A 24,879-nucleotide genomic window follows, 5' to 3' on the forward strand; every position below is an offset into this window, starting at 1 on the left:
TTGCTTTTTTGACTTAACAGTTTTGAGATTTTTTTTCCCCCAGTATTGACATGGCTACAGTTATTTGTAGATCTGAACTACTGGCTGTTTAACCACTATACATCACATATCTAATGTTAGGCATTTAGATTGTTTTTATTTCCCCCTGATTATGAAGTGTTACAACAGATAACACATGCTTATCTCCTTGATTACATGTACAAGTGGTTTTCTGGTGTATACATAAGACTGAAATTGTCTGATTGTATAATATAACTTCGCTGCATGTTGTCTTTCCAACCAGCAGTAACACATTATTTCCATTGTTGTTCCTATAATGTTTTGCATTATAGACTTCTAGAGTTACTATGCAATGTGTAGCAGTAATTACAACTGACACTTGTGGAAGTCCAGTGTGTTAAGTATTTCTCTACATTCTTTAATACCCATAAATGAAAAGATGGCTAATTATTTTAGAAGTTGAGGCAAAGAGCAATTGAAGATCACTTACAATTGTGGCAGTTTTATAGGAGGAAATCTATACATCTCTTTCCTCTGTACAGTATTAAGTAACGATTAGAAGTTATATTGTATAGATATCATATTTTGTACTGACAGTCATTACAAAAAGGTTAGCTTATATGCTCAGTATCATCTTTTATGTTTTGAATTTAAATTTTTATTTTATTTTTATACTCTTTTATCTCCTTGCCCCAGCTCCCGTTACCCACAGGGGCTCTGCTCAGTGGGATTATGGTATTCACTCTGGGGTCATGAAGGTCTCAGTCAGTCCCTGTGGAATAGTGGTGTATCATGCCTCAGGGTAATCCTACTCACCCTTTGGCTTTTACAATGTTTCTGGCCCCTCTTCCACAATATTCCCTGAGCCATGGCAGACCTTTTGGCAAGTCTGATTTAGTGTTGAGTTCTCTGTAGTCTCTGGATTTCTCCTTTGATGGGTTTTTGATTGATCGCCATGTCTGTCACCTGGAACTGGTTGTGAGGCTAGCAGTAAGAGCAGTATTCATTTGACGACTTCTGAAATTCTCTTGGTCTTTGGCAGATGTAGAGACGGCACATCTCAGCTGTCTTGTCTTACTTACTGGTGGATCTTGGTTTTCCATTTTCTCTGCCATCTGTAATTATTTTATTAAAAGAGTAAATGATACATTTTAAGTTTCAAAGAAAGTAACTTTGACATTGGGTTGTACACATATGATGAGTTTTTTTGGTATTGTTTTTAAATACTTAAAATAATGTTTTAGGTCCTTGAGGTGTAGCTTAGTGATAGAATATGCATTTAGCATTCGAGGTAGGGTCTCATTCTGGCCCAGGCTGACCTGGAATTCACTATGTAGTCTCAGGGTGGCCTCAAACTTACGGTGATCCTCCTACCTCTGCCTCCTGAGTGCTGGGATTAATTAAAGGCATGCTCCACCACGCCCGGCCATTTAGCATTCTTGATGCTCAGTTCTCAGAATCAAAAATTTTGGTAGGGGTTTTCATTTATCTTTCTTTCCTATACCATAGTTGTGTTCATAAGTAATTTTGTTTGTATAATCTGTTTATGTAAAATTATTTATACAGCTTTTAATGTGAAAAATTTCAGATTATTTTCATTGAGAAATAGTTAGAAACAATCCTTGGGTAGTACGTGTCAGTTGTGGTAGAGTTTTCCTTTACATTATCCTGTTGAGCATAAGAGCATGATGTGTGAAATTATCTTAACTCAGAATGGTTCCTGTAAGCTGTTTTAAGTATTTCTTATGTATGAAAGAGTAATGCATAAAAGAGATCTGGAAGTAAAGAAGAAGATTATCCTTGGAAATTGTGGGAGAATTTTGGAGGTTGGTTTGCCTTCAGGAAAGGAGGAGACTATCAACAGATGTTGAATATGTACATCTCATGACAAGGCATCCTGCTGGGCAAGAATAGAAGCTTATCTTGACTGTAATAGTCACTACTTCCTTTGACTCCCTCCATTTGTTCCTATTCAACAAGCACCATTCTCTTTGATTTCTCACAAATGTGTAGTTGATTGGAATATCTGAGTGGTTACATTTTTAACATTTTATTTATTTATTGTGGGGGGAGAGAGGCAGATAGAATGGGCACACTAGAGTGTCTAGCCACTGCAAATGAACTCCAGGTGCATGTGCCACCTTGTGCATCTGGCTTTTATGTGGGTACTAGGGAATTGAACATGGGTCCTTAGGCAAAAGCCTAAACCACTGAGCCATCTCTCCAGCCCTGAGTAGTAATAATCATTTTAGTTTTGATAGTTTACCCTTTTCAAATTCTCCAGTAAAAGGCTGGGAAGATTTTATAAACTAAAAGTATATATAAATGAAGTAAATGTTACTGATGTTCTGAATATTTCTCCCAGATGGTCAGCAGGAGGATGAAGCCAGTAAAATTGAAGCTTTGCATAAGAGGAGAAATTTACTTGCAGCATTTTGTAAGTTAATTGTATATACTGTGGTGGAGATGAATACAGCTGCAGATATCTTCAAGCAGTATATGAAGGTAAGATTTTGAAATGTATGTAAGATAATTTTTTAATGTATAGAAGAAAATTTAACATTGGTTTGTAAGCTTTAATGCCACTGCAAGTGTTAAATTCCTTTTTAGTATTTTTAAATGAAATTATTTTAAATGATTAAAATTTTCATTAATATGTACACATATCTCCAGTCTTCTAATTAGAAGATATTTTGCTTTGTGTTGTAGTCAGGTTCACAGAGTTCACCTGACCAAAACCAGCTTGTGGTGTGGGGGGGGAACACAGGTTTATTTTGCTTACAGACTCAAGGGGGGAAGCTCCATGATAGCATGGGAAAACAGTGGCATGCGCAGAGGGTGGGCATCACCTCCTGTCCAATATCAGTTGGAAAATAGCAATAGGAGCATGTGCCAAACACTGGCAAGGGGAAGCTGGCTATAACACCCATAAGCCCACCCCCAGCAATATCCTGCCTCCAGGAGTTGTTAAGTTCCAAATCTTCATCAGCTGGGAACCTAGCATTCAGGATAACCACTGTCTTCTGCCCCTGGCCTCCATAAGCTGATAGCCATACATGGTGTAAAATGCAATGCATTCTCTCCAACTTTCAGAGTCCCCATAGTTTCTATCCATCTCAGTGATGTTCAAGCATTCCTGTAGTCCTGAGATCTTTCAACTGAAACATAATACCAAAAAAAATATTGTTTATTCTGTGTCATTATGGGTTTTTAGAAGTTCATATCTTTTGGTATTATACAATCAAGATTTTAACAGGGCAAACATCAAACTCCATAGCTCCAAGTCCAACAAGTCTAATCAGTGACAAATCGCCATGTCCGATAATTCTAACCAGCCATAACTCTCGAGTTCCATTTCTGCCCCTCCAGCTAGGCCTCACAGTCCTAGAAAACTTCATCTGGCAGCTTTTCTTACCAGCCATCCCATGGTCCCAGCATCTTCACTGCAACCAATGGTTCATCCTCATGGCTCCATCAGGTCTCCATGCAGGCATCCAGCAAACCTACTTCACACTGCCCATGGCTGTTTCCAAAACACAAGACTGTGTTGCAAATTCAATGACCCTCTCTTTCTTGCATTTCTATACTCCATAATACCAGGTGGGCTGCCAATTTGTTAATCCAGGGGTTATAAATTGGACTCTGAAGAACAAGACACCTTTGAGCATTTAGGCCCCTTCAAAAGAGTCAACATTCTTCCTGTTGCCCCAATGCAGATCAGCTGGACCAATCTCAATGGTTGTAATCTCACATATGATTATGTTGAATGGGCACCAGTTTCAGCCCAAAGACTTCTTTCTGTGCCATATCCCTCTGTACACACCACTCCATTTCTATGCAAAGCAGCCCTGCCCAAATTCTTTGGACAGGGTAATAACAGCAAGCCTCTTACACAAACTGCAAAGCAAAGCTTTTTCTCACCCTCATAAGCCAAACCTCCCAGTCTATAGTTCCTACAGCACTCAGGTCTGAGTTTGACCAAAATAGTCCATAAAGCTGTACTTATAGCACTGCAAGGTGCTTTTTAGGCCAAGGTTTCAAATTCTTCCACATTCTTCTTGAAAATCAGCTCCAAAAAGCCAGGTATCTAGCAGCAAATACCACCACTCCTCAGTACCAATTGTACTATTGTAGTCAAATTCACATTGCTGGCAGAAATCACGTGACTAAAAGCAGCTTGTGGGGAAAAAATGGTTTATTTTGGCTTATAGACTCAAGGGGAAGCTCTGTGATGGCAGGGGGAAGTGATGGCATGAGCAGAGGGTAGACCTCACCTGCTGGCCAACAGCAGGTGGAAAATAGTAACAGGAGAGTATGCCAAACACTGACAAGGGGAAACTGGCTATGATACCCATAAGGCTGCTTCCAGCAATATACTGCCTCCAAATGGCGTTAATTTCCAAATCTCTATTAACAGGGAACATAGCATTCAGAATACCTAAGTTTATGGGGTCCACCTGAATCAAATCACCATAATTTGGAATATTAGAAATAGCCTGGAAATCACATTTATAATGAAGATAATAGGCTTTGTTTCTTCTTGAGTAACAATTAGTTGTTGTAGGAGTCAGGATACAGGGGATAGTTTTGCCTTGGTTATTTGTCCTATGTGAACTTGTGATAGCATACTTTTGCATTATCACTTCTGTCTGCTGTCAATATCTGACTTAATTTGTAAGAAGTTATTCATAATTTACATGAATTTTCATTTTTTAAATTTTATTTTAATTATTTTTATTAGCAACTTCCATGGTTATAAACAATATCCCATGTTAATTCCCTTCCTCCCCCACTTTCCCCTTTGAAACTCCATTCTCCATCATATCCCCTCCTTCTTTCAATCAGTCTTTTATTTTGATGTCATGGTCTTTTCCTCCTATTATAATGGTCTTACGTAGATAGTGTCAGGCACTGTGAGGTCATGGATATCCAGGCCATTTTGAGTCTGGTGGAGCACATTGTAAGGAGTCCTACCCTTCCTTTGGCTCTTACATTCTTTCTGCCACCACTTCTGCAATGGACCCTGAGCCTTGGAAGGTGTGGTAGAGATATTGCAGTGCTGAGTACTCCTGTCACTTCTTCTCAGCACCATGGTGCCTTCTGAGTCATCCCAAGGTCACTGCCATCAGAAAAGATATGCTTCTCTAACCAAAAGTGAGAGTAGCATTAATATATGGGTATGAACATTAAGAAAAGTGCTTCCTGGCATTTTGATGAGCATAGTATATACATTTAGCCAGACCACAGCAGATGTTACAGCCCTAGGGCTCATATCTACCCCTGTTGTAGGTTTTCAGTATCAGGGATGTATTCCCTCCCATGGAGCTTGCCTCCAGTCCAATTCGAGGGCAGTTGGTTTCCACCATGACACATGTGCCACTATTGCACCTGTTGGCTCATTTGGCCTGGCTGGCCAAATATAAGGCTTGCAGTGTCTACTGTTAAGTATCTTCATTGGTGATTTCTCTCTCTCTCCCATTGAACTGCATGCAGAATGGCTTCTTCCAGCTTTCTGTCAGCTGGTCTACATGGAGGATGTTTTCAGCTCAGCTCCAGCAGGATTTCTGAGTGGCCTTGCAGCCCAAGTATGTGGAGTCTTCAGCAATAGGGTCTTAACATCTATTCCTGGTGGGAAACCAAGGGCCTCAACAATGGCCTATAATGCTTTGGAGGCATCAGGGACCTCCCTGGCCAACAACACACTAGAAGGTATCCCATCCCTGGCACTAAAAATTTTCTAGTAACAATTTATGGCTCCTGAGTGTTCCAATGTCCAAAATAGTAGGTTTCCATATGATTTATTTATATCCTTTTAGATTTTGATTAGCCCTCCCTCCAACTTTCCTTTACTTAGTCTCTTCCCCTAACCTTACTTGGGCCTTTTCACCCCCATTAATCTATTTTTTTTTTCTATTTTATGGAAAAGTTTAAGAAGCAGTTGTGTTAGTTCTTCTCTGAAGGTCTGGCAAAATCCGGCAGTGAATCCATTTGGGCCTGGACTTTTTTTAATTGGGAGATTTTTGATAAATGCTTGGATCTCCATACTTGTTATAGGTCTATTTAAGTGATTAATCTTGCATTGATTTAGTTTAGGTAGGTCATAAAAACCAAGGAAATCATCCATTTCTTTCAGATTTTCATCCTTAGTGAAGTATATGTTTTTATAGTATGTCCCTATGATTTTTTTTTAATTTCTCTGGTATCTGTTGTGATACTACTTTTTTTTTTTATCTCTAATTCCCATCTCTCTTTCTTTTGGCCAGATTTTCTAAGGGTTTAACAATCTTGTTTATCCTTTCAAAGATCCAACTCTTTGTCTCATTGATTCTTTGCATTGTTTTATTTTTTTGTTTGCTTGTTTCTATTTCATTAATTTCTGCCCTAATCTTTATTATTTCTTCCCGTGTACTGATTTTTGGTTTGCCTTGTTCTTTTTCCAAGGCAGGTGAAGCATTAGGACGTTTACGTGTGACCTTTCTAATTTCTTTTTTATTTTTTTTTCTTTTTTGGTTTTTTGAGCTAGGGTCTCACTTTAGCCTAGGCTAACCTGGAATTCACTATGGTGTCTCAGGGTGGCCTTGAACTCACGGAGATCCTTCTACCTCTACCTCCCGAGTGCTGGGATTAAAGGTGTGTGCCACCACGCCCGGCTTCTAATTTTTTTTTTATTTTTATTTTTATTTTTTTTTGTTTTTCGAGGTAGGGTCTCAATCTGGCTCAGGCTGACCTGGAATTCACTATGTAGTCTCAGGGTGGCCTCGAACTCTTGCGATCCTCCTACCTCTGCCTCCCGAGTGCTGGGATTAAAGGCGTGCGCCACCACGCCCGGCTTCTAATTTCTTAATATAGGCACTTACAGCTATAAATTTACCTCTTAGGACTGCCTTCATTGTATCCCAGAGATTTTGGTATGTTGTGTTCTCATTATCATTTGACTGTATGATTTTTTTTTTTTTTTAATTTCCTTTCTTCATTGACCCATTCATCATTTTGTAGTGTGTTTTTTAATTTCCATGATTTTGTGTATGCTCTACAGCTTTGCTTGCTATTAATTTGTAGTTTGATTCCATTTTGGTCAGATAGAATGCAAGGAATTATTTCTGTTTTCCTGTATTTATTAAGATTTGCTTTGTGTCCTAATATATGGTCTATTTTAGAGAATGTTCCATGTGTTGCTAAAAAGAATGTATATTCTGTAGCCTTTGGATGAAATGGCCTGTAGATATCTGTTAGGTCCATTTGTTCTATGACCTCATGTAGTCCAGATGCCTCTCTGTTTATTTTTTCCCGGGATGACCTGTCAATTGATGAGAGTAGGGTGTTGAAGACACCCACTACCACTGTGTTTGGTGTTATCTATGACTTTAGTTCTAATAGTGTTTGTTTGATGAAATTAGGAGCCCCCATGTTAGATGCATATATGTTTAGTATTGTAATGTCCTGCTGTAGGAGTGTGCCTTTAATCAATATAAAGTGACCTTCCTTATCTTTCCTAACTAATGTTGGATTGATGTCTACCTTGTTAGATATTAGGATAGCAACCACTGCTTGTTTTCTAGGCCCATTTGCTTGAAACACTGTTTTCTAACCATTCACCTTAAGATAGTGTCCACCTTTTATAGAAAGGTGAGTTTTGCTAGGCATGGTGGCACATGCCTTTAATCCCAGCACTTGGGAGGCAGAGGTAGGAGGATCACCGTGAGTTCGAGGCCACCCTGAGACGGCATAGTGAATTCCAGGTCAGCCTGGGCCAGAGTGAGACCCTACCTCGAAAAACCAAAAAAAAAAAAAGAGAGAGAGAAAGGTGAGTTTCTTGGAGATAACAAATTGAAGGATCCTACTGTTTAACCCAGTCTATAAACCTATGTCTTTTGGTTGGGGCATTGAGGCCATTGATATTAAGAGATATCATTGAAAGGTGTGTGTTCATTTTAGCCTTTTTTTATGTAGTTCTACCAGTTTTAACTTTGCTCTCTTGTGTTAACTAGTATGTGAGTTGTAGTGTTTGTTTTTTCAGGTTCCTTGTATGTGTGCTTTTCTTTCTCATCACCATGCAGGATTCTTTCAAGTATTTTCTGTTGAGCTGGTTTGTCTTCAAATATTCCTTTAGCCTGCTTTTGTTGTAGAATGTCCTTATTTCTCTATTTGAATGGATAGCTTTGCAGGATAAAGTAACCTTGGTTGACAGTTGTTATCTTTCAGAACTTGGAATACATCACTCCAAGCATTTCTGGCTTTTAAAGTTTATGTTGAGTAATCTGCTATGATCCTGATTGGCTTGCCTTTGTATGTGATTTGTTTTTTTCTCTCTAACTGCTTTCAATATATTTTGTTTAGTTTGTATGTTTGGTATTTTAATTATAATATGGTGAGGAGAGGTTCTTTCCAGGTTTTATCTGGTTGGTGTCCCAAAGGATTCCTGTATCTGCATTGGAATTTCCCAGTTTGGGGGAAGCTTTCTTCTATGATTTTGTTGAAACATCTACTATAACTTTGGAGTGAAATTCTTCTCCTACTATACCCTGAATTCTTATGTTTGATCATTTCATAGTGTCCCGAATATCTTGACATTCCTATTCATACTTTCCTATTAGTTTGACTTTCTCTTTGTTGGATTGTATTAGATCTGCCACTTGGTGTTCTTGTTCATATATTCTGTCCTCTCCTTCATCCATTCTACTGGTGAGATTTTCTATAGCTTTTTATTTCATTAACTGTGTTCTTCATTGCTAATAATTCTGACTGGTTTTTCTTTTTTATTTCTATTTCCTTATTTATGTCTTGTCTTGGCCTCCTCATTTAATTGAATTGGTTTCCTGTGTCATCTTTGATTCCTTTGGTTTCCTCTTTCATTCCTTTGATTTCCTCTTTGACTTCTTTGAGCATATTCATAATCATTTTTTAAACAATCTTTCTCAGGCATTTCCTGTAACTCATTCTCAGTGGAGGTCATTTCTGATGCATTATTACTTTTTGGTAGATTTATATTGTCTTGATATTTGTTGTTTCTTGTGTTATAATGTATATATTTTTGTATCTTATATTAATTTAATTATTGGATTTTTCTACTTAGCTATAGTATTAGATGTATCAATCAATCTGATGTTCTGTATCTTCAGGGTAGGAGCTTAAGGTGCTAGGTGTGGCTCTTAAGACTCTCATGGTATCTATGAAAGTGACCCTAGATGTTGGGTCTGTCTGCTATGAGAGTAGTCAAATAGGCTGAGTGGAATAAAATACAGGCAGATTCTAAAATTGAACTAAACAATGTATGCATTCGATGAACAACAGCACAGAGTATTTATGTAAGAGTAGGTATTATGACAACCAGATCTTCTAACAAAGTCTCAATCCTTTAGGGTGTGTGTTGCTGCACACCCATAATCCTGTCAACTAGGAGGTTTAAATTTCTGTTCTGTTGAGGGTTCCAAGTCACCTTCTGAGCAAGTGAGACCTTTCCCTTGTGTACTCCCAGTTACCTTTTGGGATGATTTTGGTCTCAGTTATGTTGCGTTCTTGCTTGGGTCCCTCTTTGGTGCGCTGTGGGTTCAAGTAGGCTGGCTGGGTCATTGGAGCTGCTGTGCTCCCCGCTGGTGCTGGGTGCTGTGAGCTCCCTTCCCCAGGTCTCTGGTGCTTGCATTCACAGTGGGGGAAGGGGAGGCTGTGGATGGTGTCTCTAGTTTTCAGGATGGTCCACATTATCCTCTATCTCTTGATCTGCTCCTCTGTTGGTAGCTGTCACGTTTCTTGAGTTTGTGAGGAGCTCCATTGTGTGTGGAAAATCCCCTCACCTGGCTTTTCCTGCAGCTCCAGCCAAGCCTTGCAGCCATGGCCCCGTGGACCTGGTGCTGCTGCTACTGGAGTCGCTGCCTATGTGGGCTTTGTATGCTCTGGATCTCTCCTATTTCTTTGCTGCCCTTAGTAATTTCTTCTACACCTCACTTTTTAGTAGAACAGTGTATTTTGCTGGTCCTTTTTTTTTTTTATTGGCTTTTCCTCCCCAGGCCGCTTTGGTGTAGTTACTACGTCACCATCAGAGCTGGAAGTCCATGAATTTTCATTTTGAAGTAAAGTTATGTGGGATAATGTTAATTATGCTAATAAAATATGATTAAATATTGTAAGATGGTATTGAAAAAGTCTTTCTTACATAAAAAGTAAATTTTAAATCACTTATCTTCTTTCAAGAAATATGTAACAAGTCCTCCAAGGATCAGGAAACATTGTGGAAGAGGTTATTGAAAGATTGTGAGAAGCACAGGGTAGGAAGGCGTATCCTGAGGTATTGTCCTCCTCCTACAGAGACTGACTGCTCCATTCATGACCTCTCAGTGTTTATAAATAACCCTACTGAGGAGGGTCCTCAGTGAAATGGGCTTTGGTGAAAGGAGACACAAGAGTATAATTCAATGGGAATGACTACTACACAATATATTCATACTGCAAGGTTCACAATTAATAAGGATGAAAAGAAATAAATAAAAATATATGTAATAAATTTATCAAAGCCAAATTAATCCTCTACTTAGTATATGAAGTATTTAACAAATTTGAAATGTAAGTAATTTGGCTTGAAGTCAATATTTTTTTTGTTTTTTTTTTGTTTTTGTTTTTCGAGGTAAGGTCTCACTCTAGCCCAGGCTGACCTGGATTGAAGTCAATATTTTTTTAATATTGTTTTATAAAGGGAAATATCCCGTTATCCCTGATCACTATTGAAACATATTAACATTATTTCAGTTTAGAAAAATGTACATGTGTACTATGTTATATAAATGCTACATACAATAAGTTTTCTTTTAAATGTTTATAGGTTATGTCTATGAACCATATTAATAAATTGGTAATGGTCTAGGGCCTACATTTTCATTAGAGTAAGTTGTGTGAGTAAATTTGATTATATTCATTGGCTTCATAGTTTACAGTGAAACTTAGTTTATACCCCTGAAACTACATAACCTGGTAACTGTTTTTGTTTAAAATCACACATGTCTGGGGGTTCTGAATTTATTGATATTAGAGATTATATTTTACGAATATCCTTAAAATTTCCATAGTCTTGGTTTCTATCTTGGAAGGATAATTTTAGCCAAACACACAGTTTGTGACATGCTTAGAGGACTCATATAAAAATAGTCCTATTGTCCAATAGTTTTAAGAGGTAAAGCTAACTTTATAATTTTTTTTTTTTTAGTATTATAATGACTATGGAGATATCATCAAAGAAACAATGAGTAAAACAAGGCAAATAGACAAAATTCAATGTGCTAAGACACTTATTCTCAGTTTGCAGCAGGTAAGACATGCATGCCAGCTTTGACTAATAAAATTAATATTTACTAGCCAGTCATTGACACTGTATAAACTATATATCAGACAATTAAAAATAATAAACCTTACTATGAAATGAAGTTTTATATTAGTTTCTTGCTTTCTCACTGGCAGAATTGGCAAATGTACAAGGTAGAGGAATTAGGTATATGCAGGGGATGGAACTCAGGTCCTCATGTTCAAAGCAAGCATCCTTACCTGACAAGTCATCTCCCTATCCCCTACTCTATTTCTTGATCATTGTGATTGATTAAATAATGGACCCTAGAGTACAGATAGCTCTATAATACTGTTTTGTTTTTGTTTTTTCAAGGTAGGATCACATTTCTAGCCCAGGCTTATCTGGAATTCACTGTGTAGTCTGAGTGGCCTTAAACCCACAGCGATCCTCGATCCTCCTACCTCTGCCTCCTTAATGCTGAGATTAAAGGCCTGCACCACCACACAGGCTTGAAATAACTGATTTTTGTTTTACTTGTTATGAAGATGTTGTCAGCATTTTTTTAAACTGCTGAGCCATCTCCCCAGCCCATCTTTAGCATTTTTAATTATTGTATAATACTCTGTTTTATAGTTGGCTCAAGATTTTACCCAGATCACCTTTTGATTAATGTTTATGTCTCTTATAATATTTGCCATTATAAATACCAGTAAAACATTTTATACATAAATACACATAGTTGTTTTATTGCATAAGTCTTAAATTGCTTACTCAAATGATTTAACAATTTGAATGTTTTTGCTTCTTTATGATGAAAGTTATGAGGGGAAGAATCATTACTTAAAAGTAATGAAGAGATGGCTTAGCAGTTAAGGTGCTTGCCTGTGAAGTCTAAGGTTCCAGTTCCTATTGCCCAGTACCCATGCAACCCAGTTGCACAAGGTGGCATATGGGTCTGGAATTTGTTTGCAGTGGCTAGAGGCCCTGGCACACCCACATTCATTCTCATTCTCTCTCTCTCTCAAACAAACAAATAAAATGAAATATTTTTTAATGTAAACAATAGCCTAGAATTTGCAAGGTCCCCATGTTTCATCCTAGCACCACAAAAAACCAAACCAAAAAGCAGTTATTTACTAGCTTGCTGGCTTTTCATCTTTGCTACATGTTACTATCCCATTAATACTTATAGATTAGTATTCTGAAATATTATCCTACAGAGTTAAAATATTTCAACTGTAAATATGTTGTGGTGGAATTCTGCTCATTTGTATCATATTTTTAATTTATGTTTAAGTTATAAATGTAGTACCTCATTTATTCATAACCTAATAATTATTATTCATATCGTAAATAGAAAATACCATATTTTAAAAGATGTTAATCTGTAGTTATCAAAAACATTAACAGTTTCTTTTTTCCCCAAACAGCTTTTTAATGAGATGATACAAGAGAATGGCTATAATTTTGATAGATCGTCTTCTACGTTTAGCGGCATAAAAGAGCTTGCTCGACGTTTTGCTTTAACTTTTGGACTTGATCAGTTGAAAACAAGAGAAGCCATTGCCATGCTGCATAAGTAATCTCCAAACATTTTTTCAATCCTTTCTTCTGGTGTCCTGCCTTTCCTTTGAATTAGCTAAATTAAATTTATTTTATTATTACATTATAAGCCTTAAGTTTAAGAATAAGAACCTGTTAGTGTTATCTCATAATTAGGACTACTTTATTTTTCTTTCTTTCCTTCCTTCCTTCTTTCTTTCTTTCTTTCTTTCTTTCTTTTTTTATTTTTTATTTTTTTGATTATCATCCAAGGAATTGGGTTTCACTGTGATTCAAACTTTTTTTTGGTATGGGTACATTCTAGAGCTTTAACACAACTGATGGTTGTCCATGAAACCCATCTATCCCTTAATTATGGATTAAAGAACCTTGTTTTTGCAGGGAGGGGGGAGCAAGAGAGGTGTAGACACCTCATTGAAAGCTTGCTATTTTATGAATCTTTTATTCGTTCTTACTGTTACTTCATTTAAAAAAGCTTTACAGGCGTTTTTGTCCTTGTTTGTTTACCTGTACCGCCCCCACTTTAGTTGACTCTTCTTTTACCTTGTTTTAAAATGTTCACACTCAGTTTTTTAGAAGTAATGTGATTTGCTTCATGTAGTAAATTGCCTACCTTTCTTTCCCACGTTCATTGTCATTGTAGTTTTAAACCCAGTTACATTATGATGAGTGTAATGTTGGCTTGTTATCTTGATTTATTGAGGTATTTAAATTATTATAGCTTCAATGTAGTTGAAATGGCCCCTGATTAGTTTTATTCAAAAAAACTTTATGCAAGTGATATAAGTAATCAATATTTTTATGAAGTACTTTCTATTAGAGTATGTATCCATATCTTTTTTTTTTCTTTTTTTTGTATCCATATCTTGAAAGAGATAATGTTTTGAACATTATGTGATAGAATTTGTGTTATTGTGTACATGAAAGAATATTTTAAAAATTTGCTCATCTTGGTAGCACTTACCCAAATGCAAGCATTCAGGAGGCTCAGGCAGGAAGACCACAAGTTCAAGGCTACTCTGGGTTACATAATGAGTTCTTGGCCAGCTTACAATAGCATAGTGAGACCCTATCTCCAAAAAAAAAAAAATCAATTGCCAGGCGTGGTGGCACACACCTTTAATCCCAGCACTGGGGAGGCAGAGGTAAGAGTATTGCTGTGAGTTTGAGGCCACCCTGAGGCTACATAGTGAATCCAGGTCAGCCTGGATTAGAGACCCTACCTTGAAAACAACAACAACAAAAAAATTCAATAGATCAATAAATAGTGAATCTAAATGAAAACAAACCACTAACTTATATATGTGCTGTTTTGTTTTATAGGGACATTAAAATGTTAATATAATTTGCCCACTCTTACCTGCATTCTCTATTCCTCAAGTTAAACACATGCTAGAGGAAATATTTCAGAGATTATACAGTGAAATTTCATTTTTGTTACGAAATCTTTAATGATAGTCATTTACCTAGATATTCCATTTTTCTTTCTTTACAGAGATGGTATAGAATTTGCTTTTAAGGAGCCTAACCCACAAGGAGAGAGCCATCCACCTTTAAACTTGGCATTTCTTGATATTCTCAGTGAATTTTCTTCTAAACTGCTCCGACAAGACAAAAGAACGGTGTATGTATTTGCTGGAAATGTCCAATTTATCTTCATTTTGGTATTCTGAAGAACAGTTGTTACACTTGATTTTTCTTCTTTCTAACATATATTACATTACATTAATATACAAAAAACCTTACACTTCACTAATTTTTAACTTTTAGGATTGTACCACATTCTAAGCAAATACCCCATTTCAATATTGTGAGTTCTTCTCCCAGTATAATTGTGGCTTTTGAGGTATAGCTCGAGTGTTTTCTGTATTCTTGTTTGTGTTCATGCCATAGTCCAGCTAATGACGGAGTATTTCAAGGACAATCACATTGAGAATCTCTTGGGTGCATTCCAGTTAGTCTGTGTCTTGAGCAGTGGCTACATTGCACTTTAACTGCTGCTCTTGTCCTACATGATCATTTTCACAAAGATCCTCTCTGGGTTAGTTTCCTATTATGTTGACTGTCAAGACAGACCAGAAGATGGACCAAAATTCCCTCTCAGTGGCTCTTTGAATATGAGGGAGAAAAATGATAACTACTTTACAGTAATCTTTTCTGAAAACCCACCAGTGTTTTGTATTTAAAGACTTGATTTGGGAGGGCCGGGCGTGGTGGCGCGTGCCTTTAATCCAAGCACTTGGGAGGCAGAGGTAGGAGGATCGCCATGAGTTCAAGGCCACCCTGAGACTACATAGTGAATTCCAGGTCAGCCTGGGCCACAGTGAGACCCTACCTCAAAAAACAAAACAAAACAAAAGTTGATTTTCCATGAAATTCTAAAGTCTGATGATAGTAGGGGGACTACTTATGGGCTTAGATTTACAGACTAGGAAGAAACTCTGGAGTACTTTCTAGTGTCACAGGAATGTTCTGTTGAGAAGTATGTACATGGTATTCATTTGTAATGATCCAACTCTACTCAAGTCCTGTGCATTTTTAAAAAAAAAATATTTATTTATTTGGCAGAGAAAGGCCCGGGGGTGGGGGGGAGAATGGGCACCAGGGCCTCCAGCCACTGCAAACAAACTCCAGATATGTGCAACCCCTTGTGCATCTGGCTAACGTAGGTCCTGGGGAATCAAACCAGGGTCCTTTGGCTTTGCAGGCAAACACCTTAACCGCTAAGCCATCCCTCCAGCCCAAGTCCTGGGCATTTTATTATAGATGAATTTATCCCAGTTAAAAGCTGCATTTCAAGGCGAGTGTGGTGGCACATGCCTTTAATCCCAGCACTCGGGAGGCAGAGGTAGGAGGATCTGCTGTGAGTTCAAGGCCACCCTGAGACTACAGAGTGAATTCCAGGTCAGCCTGGGCTAGAGTGAGACCCTACCTCGAAAACCAAAAATAAATAAAATAAAAGCTGCATTTCTCTGGTGCAGTGTGTGTGCTGTTGTACTAGCTACTTGGGAGGGTAAAACAGGAATATTTGAACCTAACACTTTGTGACTATTTATCAGAGAAATGCAGATTAAATAATAGAATACCACTTCTTATGTAGCAGGTGAGCAAAAATTAAGAACTCTGATAGAATGAAGTATTGCCTAGGATGTGGAACAATGGAATTGTGTATAGATTACTGATGATGGTTTCAGTTGATGTGAGACCCATTTTGTGGAGTGTTTGATATTACCTAGTAAACTGTAGCATTCTCTCCACTTCCATACCCAGTTACTTCATCTACATGTACATACCCTACAAAACTTTTCTTTTATCTCTCTCTCTCTCTCTCTCTCTCTTTTTTTTTAATCAAGGTAGGGTTTTTCACTCTAGCTTAGGCTCTCCTGGAATTCATTCTGTAGTCTCTGGGTGGCCTTGAACTCATGGCAATCCTTCTACACCTCTGCCTCCCAAGTGCTGGGATTAAAGGTATGCGCCACCAAGCCTGGCTCTACAGAACTTTTGAATGTGTACACAATGAGACCTACAGAATGATGTTACATTATTTGATTATGGAAGAACTAAATACCCTTGCTGTCTGTCAACTACAAAATGAAGCACTACATTGATAGACTGAAATAAAATGTAGTAGCCAAAATTGATAAAGTTTTAAAACAAATAGAAAAGTAAAAGTCCATTATGTCATTTACAAGCAACTATGTAGTAAAAAGTACAGACGATATGCATGGGGGTTATAAGTAGCAAAACTGGGTTAGTTGGTGGGAACCCTGGACCAGAGAAGACAAGAAATAGGAATAGCTTCCATTGAGGCTGCTTATTTTTGACATTGTGTTAAGGATGAGTACAGACTTGTAAATCTCACTGCCAATTAATGTCTTTTGGCTGAAATTCTGTGCCATATTTCAGACTGGTGGTATTTCCCAGATGGTATTCAGTTCACGGGCCATACTCAGGAGTACTACAGTGCTGTAGTATATATGCATTCAAGTTGTGATTATGGGTCCATTATTAATTTTGTCTTACCATGTATTTCCTTGTCTGTAAAATGGAGAGAGTATTTCTCTTACATAATTCTAAGAATACTTAAGGAACTTAAGAGAAAAATACTAAACACATAGTAGTTTCATGAGTGTAAGTTGAATTTTGACTGCGAAATTATACATATAAGTCTTGTAATATTTGGATCCCAAAGTTGATAAATGATTTCCATCAAGCAGAATTTCTTTTGTAGATGGGAACATATGTGATTCATCTCGGTCTTTCTTGCCAATACCAGGTACCTAGCAGATGCTCAACAAATGTTAAGCTAGAATACTCTTCAATGTAAGTGTCTTGTTAGAGATAAAATTACTCATCAGTGTCCTGCTGAGACTGAGACTAAGGAGTGAAGTGCTATGTTCTTATTTCTACAAGTAAGAGTTGGTCAAACTAGCAGTTTTATGCCTGAAAGTTAACAGTCTCTACTTCTTTTTTAAGGTATGTTTACTTGGAAAAGTTCATGACCTTTCAGATGTCACTCCGAAGAGAAGATGTATGGCTTCCACTGATGTCTTACCGAAATTCTTTACTAGCTGGTGGTGATGATGACACCATGTCAGTCATTAGTGGAATCAGCAGTCGGGGGTCAACTGTGAGGAGTAAAAAATCAAAACCCTCTACAGGAAAACGGAAAGTGGTTGAGGGCATGCAACTTGCACTCCGTAAGGATAGCATTTCAATTCTATTTAAATTTATCTCTAATAACTATTAACTGAATTATCACTAAGATTCACTTTGTGATACGGTGTTTGACAGTAGCTTATTCAATGTCAGACATTCATAAATGCACTACTTTTTGGGGGCAGGTTTTTGATGTAGGGTCTCATTCTGATCCAGACTCACCTGGAATTAACTATGTAGTCTCAGGGTGGCCTCAAACTCATGGAGATCCTCCTACCTCTGCCTCCCAAGTGCTGGGATTAAAGGTGTGCACCACCAAGCCTGGCTTAAATGCACTACTTTTAAGCATTATATGTGCACACATACATATACTTAGTTCTGCTAAACTCTTCAGGTACACCCTAGTTTTATCATGAGAAAACTAGCACAGAAAGATTGTGACTGTGTGGTCACTATCTACACTGTATAGGGGAATGGACTCAGTATTATTATGGTTAGTTATCATCTAAGGTGTCAGGTCATTAAGTTTTAAGCACAGCAAGAGGTTGAGAGAAGTTGTAACATTTGAATTTCTTTGCAGAAATAATTGGTTAATTGTGTAAAACTTGATAGAAATGCATAGAGGGAGAAAAAGATTTTGATTGATGTTCTTGGGGTCCCAACATCCCCAGGTTGGCTTGATATGGGCCTGGGTATCTTGCCCCATTTCTCAGTACCCTTTAAGCAAATTGGTTTTAAGATGGTTGTCAAAATCTGTTACAATTATGATTGCTGAGAAACAAACTGCATTTAAAGCTTAGGACGCAGCAAAGATCATAATATATGTTATAAGAGGCAGGAAATAGAAGCTACCAGTTTAAGACCTAGACCTGGAAACTGGCATAGTTTAGCTTTTACAGTGTTCTCTTAGCCAAGCATTCACAGAGATTGGGGAAGAAACATGATTTTCTACCTATTTTTTGTTATGTATTGGTATAGTGAGACAGTTTCACTATGGAGCCCAGGCTGGAACTTGGTATCTCTTGCCCAGCTTCCCAAGTACTGGCATTATAGATGTGTGCAGCCATACCCAGTTTAGTCCTCTACCTCTGCATGTAGATAGTATCAAGGAATTTTGGAATCATAGTCTTACTTTGTCATATAACTTATCTGTCTTCAGTTATCATGTATCTTTGCTGGTTGTAAAGTTTTGACACCAGAGTTGATGGGAGAGTCTTAAATAGGGCTGGTGGTTTAATAAAAGCTAAAAAAAACTTTTTAAAATTAAATTAAAAGATGATGTTGCCTAAATATAATTGTAGATCTTAAAATGTTTCTTTAAATCTGAATAGTTGATTTCACTTAGGTTCTGTGAATCATTCTTGTACATTAGTATTTATATAATATTTAAAAATAGAATCTAAAATCTAATACAGTAGGAAAATTACATGATCTTTTTAAGTGATTGGATAGAGCCATAGAAATTGAGGCATGAGTAAGTTCAAGAAAGGAAGGATACATGCTGATAAGTTAGTTAGGACAGTGTAGTATTGGGCCACGATCTCAGCAAAACTCAAAGGATGAAGTAATTATAAAATATGCAGTTTATACATAATCTGTTTAAGTATTAGCACAGTTTTTCTTATATCATTTTTCTTTAAAATGTATATACACACACAGTCTTTATAAAATAGCTTTCCTCTGAGCTCACATTCAGTGGCCAATTTTACTTCCCTAAATTGTGATTTAAACAATTATTATTGTCAGTAGCACATACGAATTTTGTCTTTTGTAATTATGGAAACACTCATAGATATTTGAGGAAACCATAGCTTTTACACCTGTGTGACTTTTCTTTTCATGGTCCCTTTGTCAGGTATATCTGGATTTGCAAGTTCTTCCTATCTGCTTAGCTTTCTTCATCCTGTAGATCGGGAAGCACTGTCCTATAGTCTTGAATCCTACTGCCACATCTCATTTACCTGGACCGCAGTACTAGTTACCTACCTGGTTGAAATCTACCCTGCACACACCTACCAAATTGACTATAACATATAACTCACCAAATTGTTTCCTTAAAACATTCAACAGCAGTTCTTCTCCCCTTAACATATGCAAAAGCTTTTTTCCACATATTGATTCCTTTATTTGTTTTGAGATAGTTTCTCTCTGTAGCTCAGGCTGGTCTTGAACTTATAATCCTTTTGGTTTTGTACTCCTAGTGCTGGTGTTATATAGCTTACCATACCTGGTGCATATTGAATCCTCTTTCTTTTTTCTTTCTTTCTTTTTTTTTTTTTTTTTTTTTTTTTTGGTTTTTCAAGGTAGGGTTTCATTCTAGCCCAGGCTGACTTGGAATTCACTATGTAGTCTCAGGGTGGCCTTGAACTCATGGTGATCCTCCTACCTCTGCCTCCCGAGTGCTGGGATTAAAGGCGTGCACCACCATGCCCAGCTTGAATACTGTTTCTTTATCCAGCTATTCCTCTTCCTACTTTCTTCATCTTTATATCCCAAGAATGGTAAGGTATTAGTTTGAACCATATGAGAGATTTTTAAAAAATTATTGACAACTTCCATAAGTATAAATGATACACTATGATCATAATCCCTTTCTACCACCCTCCCTTTTCCTCCTTACAAAGTTCCCCTCCATTGAAATCCCTTCTTTCCAACTAGTCTCATATGAGAATTTAAAAAAAAAATTATTTATTTGCAAGGAGAGAGAGATGGACAGACAATGACAGTATCAGCACACCAGGGCCACTTGACCTCTGCAACCAAACTGCAGATGCATGTACCACTTTGTATGTCTGGCTTTACATAGGTACTGGGCAATTGAACCCTGGCTATAGACTTTGCAATCAAGTGCCTTTAACCACTGAGCCCAGCTCCATTTGAACCGTACAAAATTGTCATTATTTTAGGTCAAAGATCAACAGAGTAATGAGTCTGTCATTGCTCTTTCATGAGTTGGTGCTCTTACATTCTTACCTTTTCCCAGAATAGCTTTCATAGCTATCTATCCTAGTTAGAAGTAGCTTTTGGTAGCTGTCTGTGATCTCTGACTGTTAAGGGATTCCTTTTCCCCTAGCACTTACTCCACTGTATTGTATTCCTTCTTGTTCTTTCTCCACAGATAGACTATAGAGGCAGAATAGAGAATGTGCTTTCTGTACCTTTGTCTTGCCCTGTTCCAGCACTGGCTTGTGTAAAGCAACAGATGTTTGTTAATTTGAATGGGTTGTATTGTACACAGTGGATGAGCAGGATTAGTGACTGAACTTTATTGCTATAAATTTTCTTTCAGCTGAAGAGAGCAGTAGTAGTGACAGTATGTGGTTAAGTAGAGAACAAGCACTGCATACCCCTGTTATGATGCAGACACCACAGCTCACCTCTACTATTATGAGAGAACCCAAAAGATTACGGCCTGAGGATAGCTTTATGAGTGTCTACCCAATGCAGACAGAGCACCATCAACCTCCTCTTGACTATAAGTAAGTACATTTGATCATTTTCTGTACTAGAACTTTATTAATTACATAGAAAAAAAGTTAAGTTAAAAGAAGAATAAAATTCTCCTTGAAGCACGCAGGTAACATGGATGTTAGCTCAAAGACAACAAGAGGAAGCAAGGCAACAGCAGGAGAGAGCAGCAATGAGCTTTGTTAAACTGCGAACTAATCTTCAGCATGCCATGTAAGTGAGAGTGCCTTATTGTCTGAGTCTAGGAAGTTCACTAATTCATTTTAACATACTTTAATGTGTGCCTTACCTAAAATTTCAGCAAACTTTAGAGTAACTATGCTGAAATAATCAAGGAACTAGAAACTGGTCTTTCCAACAGAAAAAAAAAATGTTTTTAAGTTAAATATTAATTAGTTAGCCAAAGGACCAATCTTAGGTTGATCTGTTGGAAAAAATATATGAATCCTTGTTTATTTTGGTACACAGAATTCAAAATACATTTCTGTTACATCTTAATTGATTTTCCCACCTTAGTTCAGGTCCTCATCTCTTACCTGAACTATTGTAATTAGTTCTCTAACTGGTTTTCTTCCCTCAAATCCCCCATTTATCCTTTTACCAAACCTATCCCTTCACACTCTCCACCACTCCATCATTCACACTACCATCAAGAATTATAATTTGAAAATAAAAATCTTACCATATAACTCTCTTACTTAAAACTTTTCCATGGCTCCCCATTACCTGCTGGATAAAGTTCAGACTCCTTAGTTCATGGCATGCAATATCTTTCATAATATAGTCCCTGCCTACATTTTAGATTATCATATTTCATTACCAGGAAACTGGTGAAAACAAGCTCAGATGTCACCTTAAGTGAAGCTGCAGTCATCTATGCTCCCATAACACTATGCATATTCATATTTCTTACAGCATTTACCATGTTGTATTGTAATTGCTTGTGTATGATTTTGTCTTTTTCTCTAGACTGTGAGCTCCTCAAGGGCAGGGACCCCATTCATTGCTTGTTTGTGCTAGACAAAGTACTGAGTAACTGTTAAGGAGTAAATGTTGAGTGCTTGAAAATTGTAGTTTTCTTTTCTTAAATACTTGGTTTTTACTACCTTCTGTATGAGAATTTTAAAAACTTAAGAGCTTTTCACTAGCTTCTGGCTCTATAAAACATTGGCAAACAAGTGGACTTTAGATAATGTTTTTATGTGTCTTGATTGGTATACAGGGCAAAGTGTGATTCTAATTATTTAACTTTTTGAGTTTGAAAGCATTGTAACCTAATGTAGTGTATGTTTTAACACTGGGAGATAGTAATTGTTACCCTCTTAATAGTCACTTGTTTTTCTTGAGGAATGAACATTTACCATATGAATGATGGTACATAGGAAATCACTGTAGTTATCTCCATAGTGGTCTTAAGAAGCTCTCTTGACACAGAATGTGTTATATTTACAGGTGTACAATCTAATCCTCCTGTCTCAAATGGTTCTCATCCATCATCTATCAATTACTTGGTTCTTTACTTTATTTCTCTGGTCTTATTCCTCTTAATTTGCGTTTTTATTTCCATGCTTGATTCTACAACTAAATTCTTAGACTGCAGGCACCAATCTAAACATTTCAGAATTCTGCCATAGAACCATTTATGTCTTCCCTGAAAATTTGGCACCAGTTCCCAAGATCTTTGAGAGTATCTCATTATTCAGTACTATTTATCATTATTCTTTTTGTTTGCAGTTTGTTTTAGTACCTAATTATAGGTACTCTTCTCCAGGCAGCAGTTATCACTATAGGATTGGTTTGGTTGTTGTACCACAAATGGTTGATTGCCTGTGATCTTTGAAGTACTTTTGTTTTACAGTGAATTTATTTTTAGTAATGATGTATGCCCTACAACTAAAAATGCTTCCAAATTATGTCCTGTAGTTTGCATCACATGTACCTTCCATGTACTCTAGATGAACAGAATAGATAATATTTTTTGATTACATGGTCTCAAGAATACACTAATGTAAATATTTCCTTCATAGTTACCATGACAAAACATACTAAAATCCTATTTTGTTATCTAGAACTGTCAGGATTGTCATTAACATGCTGGTCCAGTGATTCTAGATCAGATATTATGCTCTAGCTTAGTATAATATACACTGAATGTATTTAATAAATAATTATTTAGGCTTTGAGCAGTCTGAGGGATATTTGAATAACAAAAGAAGGTAATGTAGGTCAAACTGGGAAGAAGGAAGCCACACTCAATTTCACCATTGGGTTAGCTACTTTATACTGATCTGGCCTAATTTGTGAACTTTATTTTCTCCATGGCTGTGACAAAATGGAGCTTTTGGCCTAAAATTTTATTTTTGTTATATAATATCTTAGTTTTAGATTTTATAGGGTACAAAAATTAATTGCTCTTTGGACATTAAGCTTTGCTCATTTTTACCTGAAGCGGAAATAATCCTACTTTCAGTATATTCTTACAGCATTTGATGTACATATTGTAATAGTTATCATTTTGTCATACTTGTTTATCTCTGTTTTCCCATAGTAGATTGTGAGCTCCTTGAGGGCAGGACCCATGTTTTACTTTTTTTTTTTTCCATCCGTAGAACAAAATAGAACTGTCATGAGTTAGGCACTCTGAGCAAATGAGTGAATGTATGGATAGTACATATTACGTATTGAGTGAATGAGTTACTTATGAGTAAAATTAGCATTATATATGATCATAATATATGCATTCTGAAAATATTATTTCTTTGGTCTCTGTTTTATGTTTGTTTATTAATTTGTACCCTGCCTACTTTCAAAAAGGATTTGAGGTATCTTGTATGTTCACATGTGGAAAATTCTCATTGAACATTGTGTATGGCATATCAGAACTATCAAGCAAAATGTATCAAAGTAATGTAGAATAAACATAAGTCCTGAGCATTTTAAAACAAGTGAACATTGAACATTGGAATTTTGACATCATTGATGACATGATAAATGCCTGATCATTCTCCCTGACCTTTTACTTCCATCATTTTCCATTTTACTTGAATATAAAAAGCCATATAGTTAACTGCCTACATATTAATACTCATGCCATTTGTTCAGACCTTCACTTTGTTTTATATTTCTCTAGTCGGCGTGGTACAAGCTTAATGGAGGATGATGAAGAGCCAATTGTTGAAGATGTCATGATGTCCTCAGAAGGAAGGATTGAGGATCTGAATGAGGGAATGGATTTTGACACTATGGATATAGACTTGGTAAGAGATGTACAGAATTTTTTTAAAATTTAGATTATTTGAAAACAAAGTTGATATTTATTAGAGGAAAAAAGGAAACTCAGGTCTGCAAAAATATTAAGGTAATTTCTTGGAGTTTAGGTATACCAGAAGGGATTGAGAAGTAGGTGAGGTTGTTGAGGGGGCTAGGTCTTAATTTGAGATGATAAAATAGTGTGTTTTCATTTGAAGTTAATTTAGTAATGCATACCTTAAACATTATATTTTGCTTACATTAGACTAAAAATTCAATACTTACAATTATATATTGTTTTTAAAATATTTTATGAGTATTATTATGACCTTGTAATTTTCCATCTATTATTAAAATATCATGAAATCTTGATAGCATGCTTGCTTATAAAGTCTGCTGACTCGGGTTCAATTACCCAGTACCCTTGTAAAACCAGGTGCGGAAAGTGGCACATGCATCTGGAGTTCATTTGCAGTGACAAGTGTCTCTGGCATGCCTGTTCTCTCCCACTTCTTCCTATCAAACTAACTGATTGATTAATTTAAGAAATGTTCGAGGAAGTTAAATACACAAATGATACGTTTTTGTTATGTTTATATGGTTAAGAGGTATGCAGAGTGTTTGTATGTGCTTCACTTTAACGACTATCACATTCAACTTTGTGAAGT

The 24,879-nt window shown here is 36.8% G+C and overlaps 1 protein-coding gene across 9 annotated transcripts in view; it reads left to right on the forward strand.

Moving 5' to 3' along the window:
* The window catches only part of Stag2 (stromal antigen 2), a 194,641-nt gene that overhangs the window by 162,380 nt on the left and 7,382 nt on the right, over nucleotides 1–24,879 (forward strand). For 8 of the 9 annotated variants that reach the window (XM_045140054.1, XM_045140055.1, XM_045140057.1 and 5 more), the window contains 8 exons: nucleotides 2,366–2,505; nucleotides 11,195–11,296; nucleotides 12,703–12,851; nucleotides 14,331–14,459; nucleotides 17,312–17,535; nucleotides 20,784–20,973; nucleotides 21,065–21,175; nucleotides 24,093–24,219. In XM_045140054.1, the coding sequence (XP_044995989.1) occupies nucleotides 2,366–2,505; nucleotides 11,195–11,296; nucleotides 12,703–12,851; nucleotides 14,331–14,459; nucleotides 17,312–17,535; nucleotides 20,784–20,973; nucleotides 21,065–21,175; nucleotides 24,093–24,219 (1,172 nt within the window). The remainder of the gene's footprint in view (nucleotides 1–2,365; nucleotides 2,506–11,194; nucleotides 11,297–12,702; nucleotides 12,852–14,330; nucleotides 14,460–17,311; nucleotides 17,536–20,783; nucleotides 20,974–21,064; nucleotides 21,176–24,092; nucleotides 24,220–24,879) is intronic. The other variant, XM_004653936.3, reaches the window with a different exon arrangement.

This window comes from Jaculus jaculus, chromosome X (assembly GCF_020740685.1).
Source record: "Jaculus jaculus isolate mJacJac1 chromosome X, mJacJac1.mat.Y.cur, whole genome shotgun sequence".
NCBI lineage: Eukaryota > Metazoa > Chordata > Mammalia > Rodentia > Dipodidae > Jaculus > Jaculus jaculus.